The sequence below is a fragment of the Vigna radiata genome, chromosome 4 (genome assembly GCF_000741045.1).
Source record: "Vigna radiata var. radiata cultivar VC1973A chromosome 4, Vradiata_ver6, whole genome shotgun sequence".
NCBI lineage: Eukaryota > Viridiplantae > Streptophyta > Magnoliopsida > Fabales > Fabaceae > Vigna > Vigna radiata.
In genome coordinates this window covers 9770334-9783166 of record NC_028354.1, presented here as the reverse complement: position 1 = coordinate 9783166, position 12833 = coordinate 9770334, and the positions used below count along the sequence as shown (strand labels likewise).

Here is a 12833-nt window from a genome sequence, read left to right as displayed (position 1 = left end):
ATTTTCGTAAAAGACATGGCATCCTAGAATTTGGGTGTTACATTAAGTGTCTATTATATTGTGTGTTGAAGCAATCTGGTTGATGTTATATAAATTTTAAGAAGTAGGGGATACCCTGTTCATGGCCATAAGGTTGAAAAAACAGTAGATAGGAGTTGCTAAGTGTAAAATAATTATAAGTATAGTTTACTTTGTGTGCTTACGTGTGGTAAGGTTGTACTTAAGTGAAATATGTATATGCATTATGTTATTATATCTGATGGGGTTGTATGATTTGGTTAAAGTGGCACTTGTATTATGAGTTTGAATGTGTACCATTTTTGGAATTGTTATGATTATATTTTTCTTGTATAAATGGTGTAAGCAATATTGTTTATGTTGGGACAAAGATTGTAATAGTAGGCATGGTTGGATTTTAGAAAACTGGAAGGCAAAAGGTGAATGAGATTAACGAGTGCAGATTAAATTTATTGCATGTGAATATACCGCAAGTATACATATTGTCAGCAGCTCGTGAATGAGATTGTGATTGCCATGATTAACTATTAAATTATTGAGCTTGGTATGTCTTGTGATGATAATGGGAACATGTTTCTTGATATACAATTTCATAGAAAACTTGTGAATGGGATTATGAGGTCGATTTGAACGTGATATATGTTGGGACACATGTATTCCCTTTAAATTGTATGTATGTTAGTGGTATGTGTTTTATTGAGGTTAAATGTTGTCTTTGAATTGGTTGGCCTGTTGAATACCTTTTTTTGCTCTTGGGTTGTGTGGTTATGTTTGATGGGCAACGGTAAAAGTTAGTTATGAGCTAGAGTTAGCGATATCATGGTCAAAATGTTTATCATTGTGCATTGATACATTCTAAAATTGAATGAATCTTGTAGCTGAGATGAATTTGTTTCTCTTTGACTATAGTTGGCTAGAATTAGTTGATTGATTCCAAATTGTTATGATGATGTTGTATGCTAACCAACCACCCATTGGTGGTTTGTATTTGTGAGATTTCTAAATAGTTAGGACATGACTAAAGGAGTGTGATATGTGATTATTGGGATTGAAAACCTAGGGAATGAGATGTTGGTGAAATGAATTTTTGTGACAATTATCTAGTATTAGAATGAATGTCACGCTATTGTGCTCACCATGAGGTGTGGTGATAGTTATATCTTCTTTATAAAAGTTGTGCCTTAAAAATTTTCCCCTTTTATAAATTGATTTTATAACGAAAATTGATTCTTTATAAATAACAACAAGTAAATAAAAGAGTGTAGGGAAAGAGAGAAATTGCACAAGTATTTTATATTGATTTAGATCAAAATACTCTATGTTCAGTTGTTAATCTCTCTAAAAAGTGTTTAGTTAATCCCTTTTTAGAGAGATTAACAACATAAACACTAAAAAACAACCAAGAACTTACAATAACAAAGAATAAAGTTAAGGTTAGAAAACACCTCCTTTGTTCTACTCAAACTAGATTTTCCAAAGCCTCTTTTCATAAACATAGAAAGTTTCTCTGGCAGACAACTCTTAAACCTCTTAGTGAAATGTTCTTTTGAAATTAGGTTTAGAGAAACTATATATAGACTCTTAACCCTTAATTTGAAAATTAGGTCAGAAACTGAAAAGTCCATTTCGCAACTGTCATGGATATTTGATTATCATAAGTGATAATTGGTTATTTCAAAAAATATTTTCTCTCTATGATAATCAATTATCATAAGTGGTAATCGATTATTTTATAGACTTTTGAGAAAATATGAAATTAATTGATCTAAATTATCTAACGACCGTGCATGATTAATTAACATTAGCACTTGCACTTGGTTATGTTTTCCGGATATCACATATGATTATCAATATGCCATGTTGTCCAAACCAAGGCTACACATGTTACATCGAATATAGAAACCAGATTGTTATATTCTGCATCCTTTCCAATCTTTGGGTACCCTCGCGGCCACCCACACACTCTCTCTTTATGTATCTATCCAACCAACAACTGATCTTGCATTTGTTGTCCAAGATTCTTTAAGGGTTGCTATCTTATATATCTAATGCAATGATTAGCACTTATGCATCCATTTGAAAAAATAAAATAAAAAGCTTACCTTAGTGTTTTTATGCTTCATCCAAATCCACACTCTTAATTAAGTCATGCTAAAAATTTCTTCTCCATTAAGTATGATATTTGTCAACACTACATTATTTCTATGTTTCCATATACTCCATATGACAACCATCCATATCCTTTTCCAAATTGTATTCCCTTTATGGTTGAGTTACAGTAAATGAAATTATTGAAAGCTTTTGTAAGTTTGATTATGAGGTATATTCAAAACTCCAACCCACCTATTGCACTTGTACCACACTTTGGTGGCTACTTTACAGCCAAAAAACAGATGACTTGTGCTTTCATCTTGCTCTCCACAAAAAGAGCGCAGACATGATTATCAATGAAACTCTTCTTCGCCTAAGGTTGACCATGGTAGGTACACATTTAACATGATGTGCCATGCTAAATAAAGTGTTGATGGAATAGCTTTAACCCTTATAGACTATCAAAGAGAACCGATTGTTCTCCATTGCAAATACCCTGCATCTTTGCATATGCCAATTTCATTGTGTATACCATATCTTTCCTGTGCAACCACAATAGACTATCAAATATTTGTCCTCTCTAACTCTTCCATAAAATATCCAAATTATGACTTTTCTCATTCAAACGATTCTCTCCTCCAACAAAAATTTCATTCCCATTTATCATCTTTCCACTTCCAACATTCACTTATGATTCTTTCTTTTTCATTTGAATTTTCATATAATATTGGTACAAATCTCTAAGTGTTTTCTCCCTACCCATTCATCTTCCTAAAACTTTATCATAGTTCCCAAGCCTACTCTCTAAGTTACATTTTCCTCAAACCAAATTCTTTCTTCACCAAATCCACATATCATCGTTCCACCATTGAGATTTACACGTTCTATCATCCAAGCTTCTCCATAAACCATATTTTGAATCTGACACATCCTTCCAAATTCCCTTCTATTTTGAATCATACACTTAGCTAAAAGTGTCACATTGAACAAATTTAAATCCTCAATGTAGAAATCTCCTTTGCCTTTTGATCTACATAAGGTTTTCCATTCAATCCATGCTATTTTCCTCCATCTATACCCCAATCCGACAAAAATTTTCTTTGTATACTCATGATGTGTTCACTAACATCAATTGGTATTTTAAAGAAAGATATATAGTAAAGAGGTATTGTAAAGACAGATCTAAGTAAACACACTCTTCCTACAAGAAATCTTCCTTTCCACCTAGATAATTTTTTTCTTAATCTTGTTCAGTATTGGTTCCCAATTGTTTGGATTTCCTCATACTTTCATGCCTAAAAATTTGAATAATACCCTCATCAAACCACAATTCAAAATAATAGAGCCTCTTTTTAACTCCTCCTGTGTTATCCCAATGCCTACTTCTTATTCTTATGGAAATTCGACCTGAAGCAAGTTCATAGCACCTCAGGATATCTTTGTGGCCACTATGTTCTTAAGTCCTATTTTACAAAAGAACAAAGTGTCGTATGTAAATTGTAACATATTCACTTTTATCTGTTTTGTCCCTACATGGCATTTGCTTCTTATTAGTTTAACTAACAATTCCATTGAGGCCTTCTGTCATTATTAGAAACAAAAAAGTTGCCAAAGAGTTTCCTTGTCTAAGCCCTCTTATTGGTTTGAATTCTTGAGTTGGAATATCATAGACAAGGACTAAAATTGTGGATGAATCCAGACAAGCCTTAATCCAATTTATCCACTTAGTACAAAAACCCAATCTATCCATCATATAAAAGAGAAAGTCCCATTTCAAAATCCAATTTAATTACTATTACACATATATAGCTTTGCGTTCTGTCTGGTCTTCTCAGTTACTTCATTAGCAACTAAAACACTAACCAGAAGTCTTCTACCCTTAACAAAAGCCGATTGTTTCCGATCAATAATGATGGATATAATTAACTCTAGTCTGTTAGCTAGTATTTTAGCTAGAATCTTGTACATGCATCTCACCACATCACCACATGCATCCCACCAAAGAAATTGGTCTATATTCATGTAAGCCCATAGGGTTTTCATTTCATTTTTTTGGTATGAGTGATATGAAGGTAGCATTACACCCCTTTGGGATTAAATCAACATCTGAAAATCATTTACAGCTTGTATCACATCATGTTTCAAGAACCCTCAATTTTTTTTTCAATGAATCCAAGATTAAAACCAGAACCATAATAAAGAAAAGAAAAACGAAAAAAGTAGAAAAATATATGAATAAAAGGATAGAAATATGAAGAATGGAAAAATATAAGTAAAGATTTTCTCTTTGTTTGAATGAAAAAATAAACAAATCTTATAAAAAATAGTTTGTAGTTAAAAAAAAGTGTCGTTTTAAAATCAAATCACTCTATTTGTTGAAAAAAAAAATATTATGAAAAATCAAATAGTTTTTTAACTTAAAAAATATTGAAAAGAAGTGAGATTGTTTCCCTGTTTGTTAAATTTGGGGGAAGTAATTTTTGGTGGATTTGAAGAAAATAATTTCCTCCCTTCAATTACTTTCATCTTGATAGTAACTGGATTTGAATATGTTGAACAAGATGAAAATCCAAGAAACACTAAAAAAAATTACTAAACAATATAAACTCATTTTAAAAATCAATTTATAAAAACAAAAAATGAAATTGGTATTAACCCTTATTTACCGTTCTTGATTTCATTTTTATTTTTCCTCATAAAATATGGGTTGAACATTGAAATGAACACAAAGAAAATGAGCATTGCATAAATTATTAAATAAGATACTGGTCATAAATAGGGCAGTCTACCAGTTATCCACGCAAACCCAAAACATGCAAGATTTAGTTACAGCCGAAACATAATTAGCAGAACAAATGCCGCATCAGTATCACATTCGAACCGAAAAACACAAGACAAAACAAAGGAACTAAAATATCCACGGCATGCAACCAAACCCTACCGAACATAAAACCCACAGTTTCAATGATGTCTGAAGATAAAGTAAAGAAAAAACAAACAGAAGAAACATGGAACACGATGTGATGAAAAGGAAAACCACGAGCACTGCACCTTAACCTTTTCTATAGATCATCTCCATGAGATCCATCTCCTTCCTCATCTGGACCTCTGGTACCATCTGCATGGCAACCTCGTAATCCATGGCGTTCTCTTCCCCAGCGTTCACCATCACTGGCACATAACCACCATCACCACCACATGCCACGTGGTGCTGCAGGGTCCAGCCAAGCTCCTCCTCCTCGGAGCTGAAGTCACCTTCGGAGCTCTCGTACCGAACCCGAAAGAGACCGGTTTTGGTGGTGTCATTCAGGTTCATCTTGCTCATGGAGTTCTTCAACTCCTTCTCAGATTCTTCCGCCGCAGTGACTTTCCTTATGTAGCTCTCGAGTAGCGTGGGTGACCCCTTGGAGCTCCTGCGCTTGTTCCTCTGCCTCTTGGCCTTCTGGCGACGCTTGGTGGCGTTCCAGTGGTTCTTGATGGTGTTTTCGGTCCTTCCCGGCATTCTCCTTGCAATCTCTGCCCATTTGTTCCCGAGTTCCTTGTGAGCTTCGATCAGGATTTTGTCTTCCTCTACGCTCCATGACTCCTTCTGCATTGGTACACAATAATAATACGTGAATATGTGAAGTTAGATAAGTCCTACATACTGTGCAAGATCTCAACTTCAACTCTGCTTCAAATAATATATACGCATATACATCATGTACTGAACTCAGTAATGCATGAGTGCTTTGCCCCTCTTATTATAATCCACGCCCAACAAATTTTAACACTTATTTAATATCATCATTTACTATTATTTATTTTTCTTTTTCTTTATAAATACAAAAATTTACTTTTTGTTATAATCATTTTATCCTCTGATAGATTATCAAATGTTAATTATAGGTGTAAAACAATCTTTTTCCTATTATAATAAGTCACAATGGACATAATCTTCTTCTGGTTGAGTGGATTATTGATGTAGAAAGAAAAGAGAGATAACAAGATAAAGGAAAATTCAATAAAGAGTGAAGATATATAAAATAAAGACTTCAATTTTCACTCTACACTTACTTAGCACCTGTAAAATTATATTTTTATTTTAAAATATAAAATAATTTAAAAATAATTAAATAAAAAAAAACTAAAAATATTTTCTTTCTAGGTATTGTTAATTAAAGTTATTCATGTAACATTTTGCTTCAATAAATGCTATAAATTATGTAATGAAAACAAGAGAAAGATATAAACAAAAAGTAAATATAGATATAAATGAATATATATATATATATATATATATATATATATATATATATATATATATATGTATGTATGTATGTATAATGTTTAGTCTGACGACATTTTGTTATGTTATATGCAAGAAACAAGAAAAAATAGGTGACATTTCGAAACTCATATAGGACAAACAAGGAGAGGCCAATTTCAAGTCAGAGATACATTTATAAAGTTTAATACTAAATTTGTTAACATATTAATTATATTAGTAAATCTTAAAAAAATCGATTAAAATGCATTTAAATAGATGATAAACTAAATACATTTTTTAAAAACTTAAAATAAAAAGAAAATTCTATCATATGTTTCGCATGTCATAAAAAAATTATGATAAACATTGTTATATATTCATTTCACATTAATTATAATTTTTAGAAAAATTTAATATTAATTCTCTTATTAAAAGGATTAATGTTACTGCTACATAAATAACATGTTGCCAAAGTATGTCACTATAATAAATTAAATTTTAACAAGTACCAAGTGCAATTTGTTATACAATTTCTCCAAAATTTTCATTTTATTTTATTTGAATTAGAGAAATAAAAAGGAGTTCTAACATGTGAGTCAACATAATTCACTGTAGATTTGAGCTGGATTAGATTGAAAAAGTTAAACTTTTTAAAATGTGAATTAAATTGGATTGGAAACACTTAATTCACACTTAATGATTCAAGTCAGAAGATAGAATCAACCAATAATAATCAAATGGAGTTAATTTATTTTCTAACTCAATCCATATAAGAACAAGGTTAGCTGACTTTGGACACTCCTAATTTAGATAATGCAGATAACTAAAAGGGTTTTATATTTGAAATAAGGTACAGTAAAAAAAATACGAGAAAAAGCAAAGGGTTGTTATTGTATTTCAAATCTTATAAATATATAATTTAGAATCAAATTAATTTTAAAAAAAGAGTAACAAAGTCCTATAAATCAAGTTAGTATAAAAGAAATGGTAACAAAGTTTGTAACTATTTCTAACTTTTAAAATAGAAAAAAAATATAATAACATTGTCATACTTTATCTGTCAAAGAGAAATTATATAATTTTTTTTAATAAAGATTAAAAAAGACACAGTGCCTATTTTAAAATTTATTATTAATTTGAAGAAAAAATAAATTACCAAAGTGCTAAAAAGTGTTAGCCATTAAATATTATTATCTAATTTTAAAATAGAAATATTTATTTTAATGTGTTTAACTTTGCGATTTAAATGTTTATTTTACAGCATTTTAAGATACGTTTTTCATAATATGCTTTAATAATATATAATTTAAAAAATCTACTTTAATTTGCAAATTAAAATAACATGTTTGAGGGGAAAAAATTTTCTGAATGTTATAAAACTTTTAAATGTATTTTCGTGAATTTGAAACTCCAAAAAAAGTACAACCAAAAGTACAAACAAATGCCCCTAAATGCTCATAGATTTCGGGGAATTAGTTGTAAATGAAAAAGAACGTTGATAGAAGGAATGTTATCTCATGTATATTCCTCAACTATACAAACATGCCTAATAAAACCACTAGTGTCAGTTGAAAATGTCTTATGTTGTAATAAAATTATATAAATTCAATAATTCAATCCGTTTATGAATTTAATTTAATATATAAAGCATTATAATTTAAGGGATGTTGAAGATCCTAAAAAAATTTTGAGAAATGAACTCTCCACATGGAGACACATATGACTGGGTAAAAGCTTCTTGTGTAACTTTGGTTACATGATGTAACAATTACCACACTAATATTAGAAAAAAAAAATATTCTTTTCACACATCTAAATTTTTTAAATTTATTAAATATTTTTTTTTTACTTTTTATTTTTCCTTTTAAAAAAAATAAAAAACATTACAATTTTTTATAACATTTTACTCTTGTATCAAAAACCATTTTACTCTTATATCAGAATTCATCTCCACTTACTTGGAAAAGTTTATATTTAAAATAGAAAAAAATTGGGTTCATTAAGTATTTTGTAGATGACACCATTAATTTCTATCAAATTTTGAATGACTATTTAGATCAACCATATGATGCATTACGCAAATATATAGGATGAAATATTGGTGGAAAATGATTATATTTAACTATGAATGTGTAAGAGAGAGAGAGAGAGAGAGAGAAAGTAAACAAAGTAACCCTAATGTTTGGCCGGAGATGATTGTGCCACCTCTCTCTGCACTGTTTTCCAACCCTGCCATTGAGCAACCTGGCGATGTGCGACCATTTTTTGATCCCGAAGCGTTTGACCAATTGGACAAGGACGCTACAAAACCACATAAAGCGTTCACCATTTGTCCAAGCAGATGAATAAGGGACAAAAAAACACTAACAAACCTCACTAAAGACAGGACCTAAATCAATGAGGAAAATTTTCATTAAAAGCCTCATATGAAACTGCAAAGAATTTAATAACAGACAGAGAAAGATAATTAAGAGAGTGGAGAGAGAGAGACAATTTGGTATATACCTGTCCTCTTCAGCACTCCACTGCCCTTTGATGATGTTTGTCATCCTCTGCTGAATTTGGGCATTACTCTTCCTCTGCACCTTCTTCATGTTAAAAGCAACCACAGGTTTGTTAGCATTAACATTTCCAGTTCCAAATGACTCATGAAAGCAAATGATGGTGACAGAGAAGTACCCACCTGAGGATCTGAAGTTGCACTTGGGCCAGAGTGAAGGGGAGCTTTCTGGGAAAAGTCCCAGATGACTTTGTTGGGGTGACCATGAATGGATTGAGCATTGGTGTTGTTTGGTGCATAGGCCATGGGGTAGTAGGGGTTGGCATACCCTCCCTTCAGGGACTCATTGGGGTAAGTGGATTTGTAGGAAGATGAGCCACCTGAAGAAGGGGCTGCTGAGGACAAAGAGAATAATGGGGTAATGATGGAGGAAGAACCCTCTGTGAAAAGACTTTCAGGGTGGCCATGGTTTGACTCGTTCAGGGGATGATGCTGCTGAAAATGGTTGAAATTGTTTTGGTACATGAAGCTGCTGTTCTCTTCTGACACAGGAATCTCTGATTTGATTTCAGGGAACATCCCAGAAAGGTAGTGAATTTTCTCAGGGAAGCTTGGACTAAACTCCATGCAAAATCTGAGAGAAGGAATGACAGAGATTTTGTGATTGTGTGTACGAGAATTATGGTCTCAACTCTCAGTGTTTCTGTCTGTGAAGAAAGGGGTGGAGTCCTAGGTTCTTATTATAAAATCAAGTGTAAACAAAGGATATTCATGAGACACGTGGCAGTTTTGATAACAGTATCCAAGGGCTCAGATTTATTGTTTTTGTGACTGTTCACCTTCCACTCTATATAAACCAACTGAAAATAAAAAGTTGTTTTTTTATTCATTTTCTGTAGTGTTTATGAACAAGAAAGGAAAATGAAATGATGAGTTTGTTACAGAATTCTGTGCTTGGAGATGGCTTTGGACAAATGTTTAGAAACACATGAATGACATGTCATAAGATTAGAAATTGCATATTACGTTTCCATTAACTTTAAACTTTTTACCTTTCAATTTCATTGGTTATTTTCTGATTATATTAGCTATCATATTTATTACTAACTTATTCTAATTTATAAATTCAATCACTTCAAGAAAATCAGTTAACTATATTAAATTTTACTAATATTTTAATATTTTCTTAAAATGTCCTTTTGATAAAAGAGTATAATTAAGATCAGAATTGGAGTTAAAATATTTTCATGATAATATTCGTAGTAGTTAAAGACTGACAGACGAAAAATGCATTACAGTTATATATACATCATGATTTTTGCCTGTAAAATAACCTGGATTAGTGTGGGACAACTAAAATAACTTATTAGATCATCAAAAAGTATCAGAAAAGGGTAAAATGAAATCATTTTTTCCTTTTTAATTTAATTTAGTGAGTCAAATTGGGTCATTTGTATGACCAGTAAAAGCTGGAAAATTAGTTTTATAAACTTATGATGGTTATGTATGCTCAGAACCCTCTCATTCTATATCATCATTTTATAATTACTTTTATTAATTTTTGTAATAAATATTTTAATTTAATATTTTTTATCAAACAGAATAATTAACTCTGAGAGAGTAGTAGCTGTAAACTATCTTTTTCCAATAACTAACCAATAAGACAAAAATTTACAATTTTCTTAAAACGTGTGAATGTATTAGTTTAAATAAATTATATATCTTGAATTTCTCCCATAAATTTAAGAATTCTACACAAAAACCAGTTTAGTTCAAGAATTCATAAATTATATTTTAATACTAAATTTTCTGTCTAAAAGAGAATTATTTTAAGGGTAGGACCAATTCAGAATTTTTTTTCATACATCCTTTAATTATTTATTTTAATAAAAATATTAAATTAACTTTAAAGATGACATATAGACACTCTCAAATTACGGTTTTATGAATAAATGCCTTATTTTTGTAAGAAATCACGAAATCATGTATTTTTTATGCTTAATTAATGATAATTTATTTATTATAAGACAGATGCTGTTGAAACCATGAAGGCCAGTATTGCAGTCATGACGAGATTACACGAAGTAAAGAAAGCACTAAATTGCGTGTAACTGACAATTCAACTTTCACCCTTCTCTTAATTTACAGTATAATTATCTAATAACTTTTCAAAAAAAGAAGAAGCTTGTTATATCATTTAATACAATTAAAATATTCATATTGATCATAAAATAATACTAAAAACAATACCGTAAATATCGTGTACAAAAGAAATTGAAATTTTAATGAGTTATAGTAATGAGTAAATAAAAATTTATCTTTAAAAATATTAGTGCGTTTTTTATTAGCTTTTTACTTAAAATATTCATCTAAATTATTCTTTAAAAAAATTATCAATTAAAAATAAATCATTTATAAATATTTAATACATAAACATAAACTTGTTATATTTCGAATTAAATATGTTTTGAATCATGAACTTTATACCAGCCAAATTGAAATTTATTCATTTTTTAAACTTTGATATATCTTAATTTTTAAATTTGAAAAATAAATAAATATAATTTTTTTATCCAATAATCATTATTTTTTTTGAATTTGTTAAATAATATTTTGGCTAACAACCACTTAAATATTAACTTATTTGACTCGTTAAAATAATTAATATTATTAAATTAAAAATATTATATTAATTTATTTTTGTAAAGTAAAAAATATACAGTAAAAGACAAAGATAATATTAAATACTTATTAGTTATGCTAATCTTTCCGTTTTATCATATATTACCGTTTCATAAATATTAATTAAATTATCACCTGACTCTATAATAAATTACGTAGTTATAGTTAATATATACAACTAATTATCTATTTTATATTATTAAAATAAACGTACTGAACATAATATATTGCAAAATGAAATACAATTGGACAACGTTATGTACTTTCAAATTTTGAAATTGTTAACAGTAATCTTTATTTTAAGATAATTAATAAAATGAGTTGGAATGTACTAACTCAGATAGGTGCTTCAATTCAGTTATAGTTTTTCCAATTTAGTTGTTATAATGAAGGTTATTAACCAGTCAAAGAGGGTCATCCTTGTTCTTTTATTTTTAAATTAAAAATATAATAACATTTAAGTTCAAATTCTTTATTATATATTTTTTAATATTTATTGTTCTTGAAAAAATAAAATATACATTTAATATTATTATTAGTTTATTTTATAAATTAAATTTCTCCATTACTAATACAAAATATTATATTATAAATTAAATAAAATCATTAAAATATTTTTACATTCCTTAACTACGTTTTTTTTATTTAAACCTACAAAATAAATAATTTGTTTTTTCCTATTGATATTAGTCCGTGGATCCAAAATCCATCCTTAGACGGTTCAAAATTTCCAGACTTTAGTCTGAATGTTTTTATTACACCTCACCCCATACACACAATAAATAAATATATACTAAGTCTAGAGGGAAATGAATGTTAACAGATTAGGGTTACTATTTAATATATTAAGTCTAGAGGGAAACGTATTTTAAAAACATGAAAAACTCAAAGGCTAGACTTAATTGATTTACCACTTCATCTAACCGATTAATCCATTTTCAATTAGACAGATTCATCATTGCAAACAAATAAGGTTAAAAGCTCTTTTTGTCCCAGTTTTGGTTGGGAAAATTCGAAATGGTCCCTATGTTTTTTTTGTATTCAATTTAGTCCCAAAGAACGTATTTAGTGTTCAATTAAGTCCTTTTCAGTAACACCGTTTAAATTGTTAACGGTGAACTGTCCAGATGTGTAACTGCACTGTGAGGTGTGATTTATTTGCTGAGTTGGAGTCCTTTGTGGCATTGTCTGTTAGAATTATGATTTTTTAAAATGTATTTCTAATTAGGGTTATTATTTTGGGAATAATGAAGTTTAAGCCTCCATGCCTCTGTTCACCTCTAATCACCAAAA

General features: G+C 29.6%; 2 protein-coding genes across 2 annotated transcripts; both read right to left on the bottom strand.

Moving 5' to 3' along the window:
* Nucleotides 1–5161: 5161 nt before the first annotated feature.
* LOC111241512 (transcription factor MYB98) lies at nucleotides 5162–8767 on the bottom strand. Its single transcript, XM_022780152.1, has 2 exons — nucleotides 8533–8767; nucleotides 5162–5698 (listed from the first exon to the last, which is right to left on the bottom strand). The coding sequence occupies exons 1-2, from the start codon at nucleotides 8671–8673 to the stop codon at nucleotides 5162–5164; spliced, it is 678 nt and encodes a 225-aa protein (XP_022635873.1). The 5' UTR covers nucleotides 8674–8767.
* LOC106758333 lies at nucleotides 8735–9485 on the bottom strand. Its single transcript, XM_022780151.1, has 3 exons — nucleotides 9042–9485; nucleotides 8864–8946; nucleotides 8735–8747 (listed from the first exon to the last, which is right to left on the bottom strand). The coding sequence occupies exons 1-3, from the start codon at nucleotides 9483–9485 to the stop codon at nucleotides 8735–8737; spliced, it is 540 nt and encodes a 179-aa protein (XP_022635872.1).
* Between the last annotated feature and the right edge of the window lie 3348 nt (nucleotides 9486–12833).

Excerpts from the sequence above, each read along its gene's own strand:
- LOC111241512 (XM_022780152.1), bottom strand. The coding sequence starts at position 8,673 with ATGTGGTTTTGTAGCGTCCTTGTCCAATTGGTCAAACGCTTCGGGATC. Across the intron at positions 5,699-8,532 it reads ATCTCCGGCCAAACATTAGG|AAGGAGTCATGGAGCGTAGA; the intron begins GTTACTTTGTTT and ends GTACCAATGCAG.
- LOC106758333 (XM_022780151.1), bottom strand. The coding sequence starts at position 9,485 with ATGGAGTTTAGTCCAAGCTTCCCTGAGAAAATTCACTACCTTTCTGGG. Across the intron at positions 8,947-9,041 it reads GTGCAACTTCAGATCCTCAG|AAGGTGCAGAGGAAGAGTAA; the intron begins GTGGGTACTTCT and ends TTTAACATGAAG.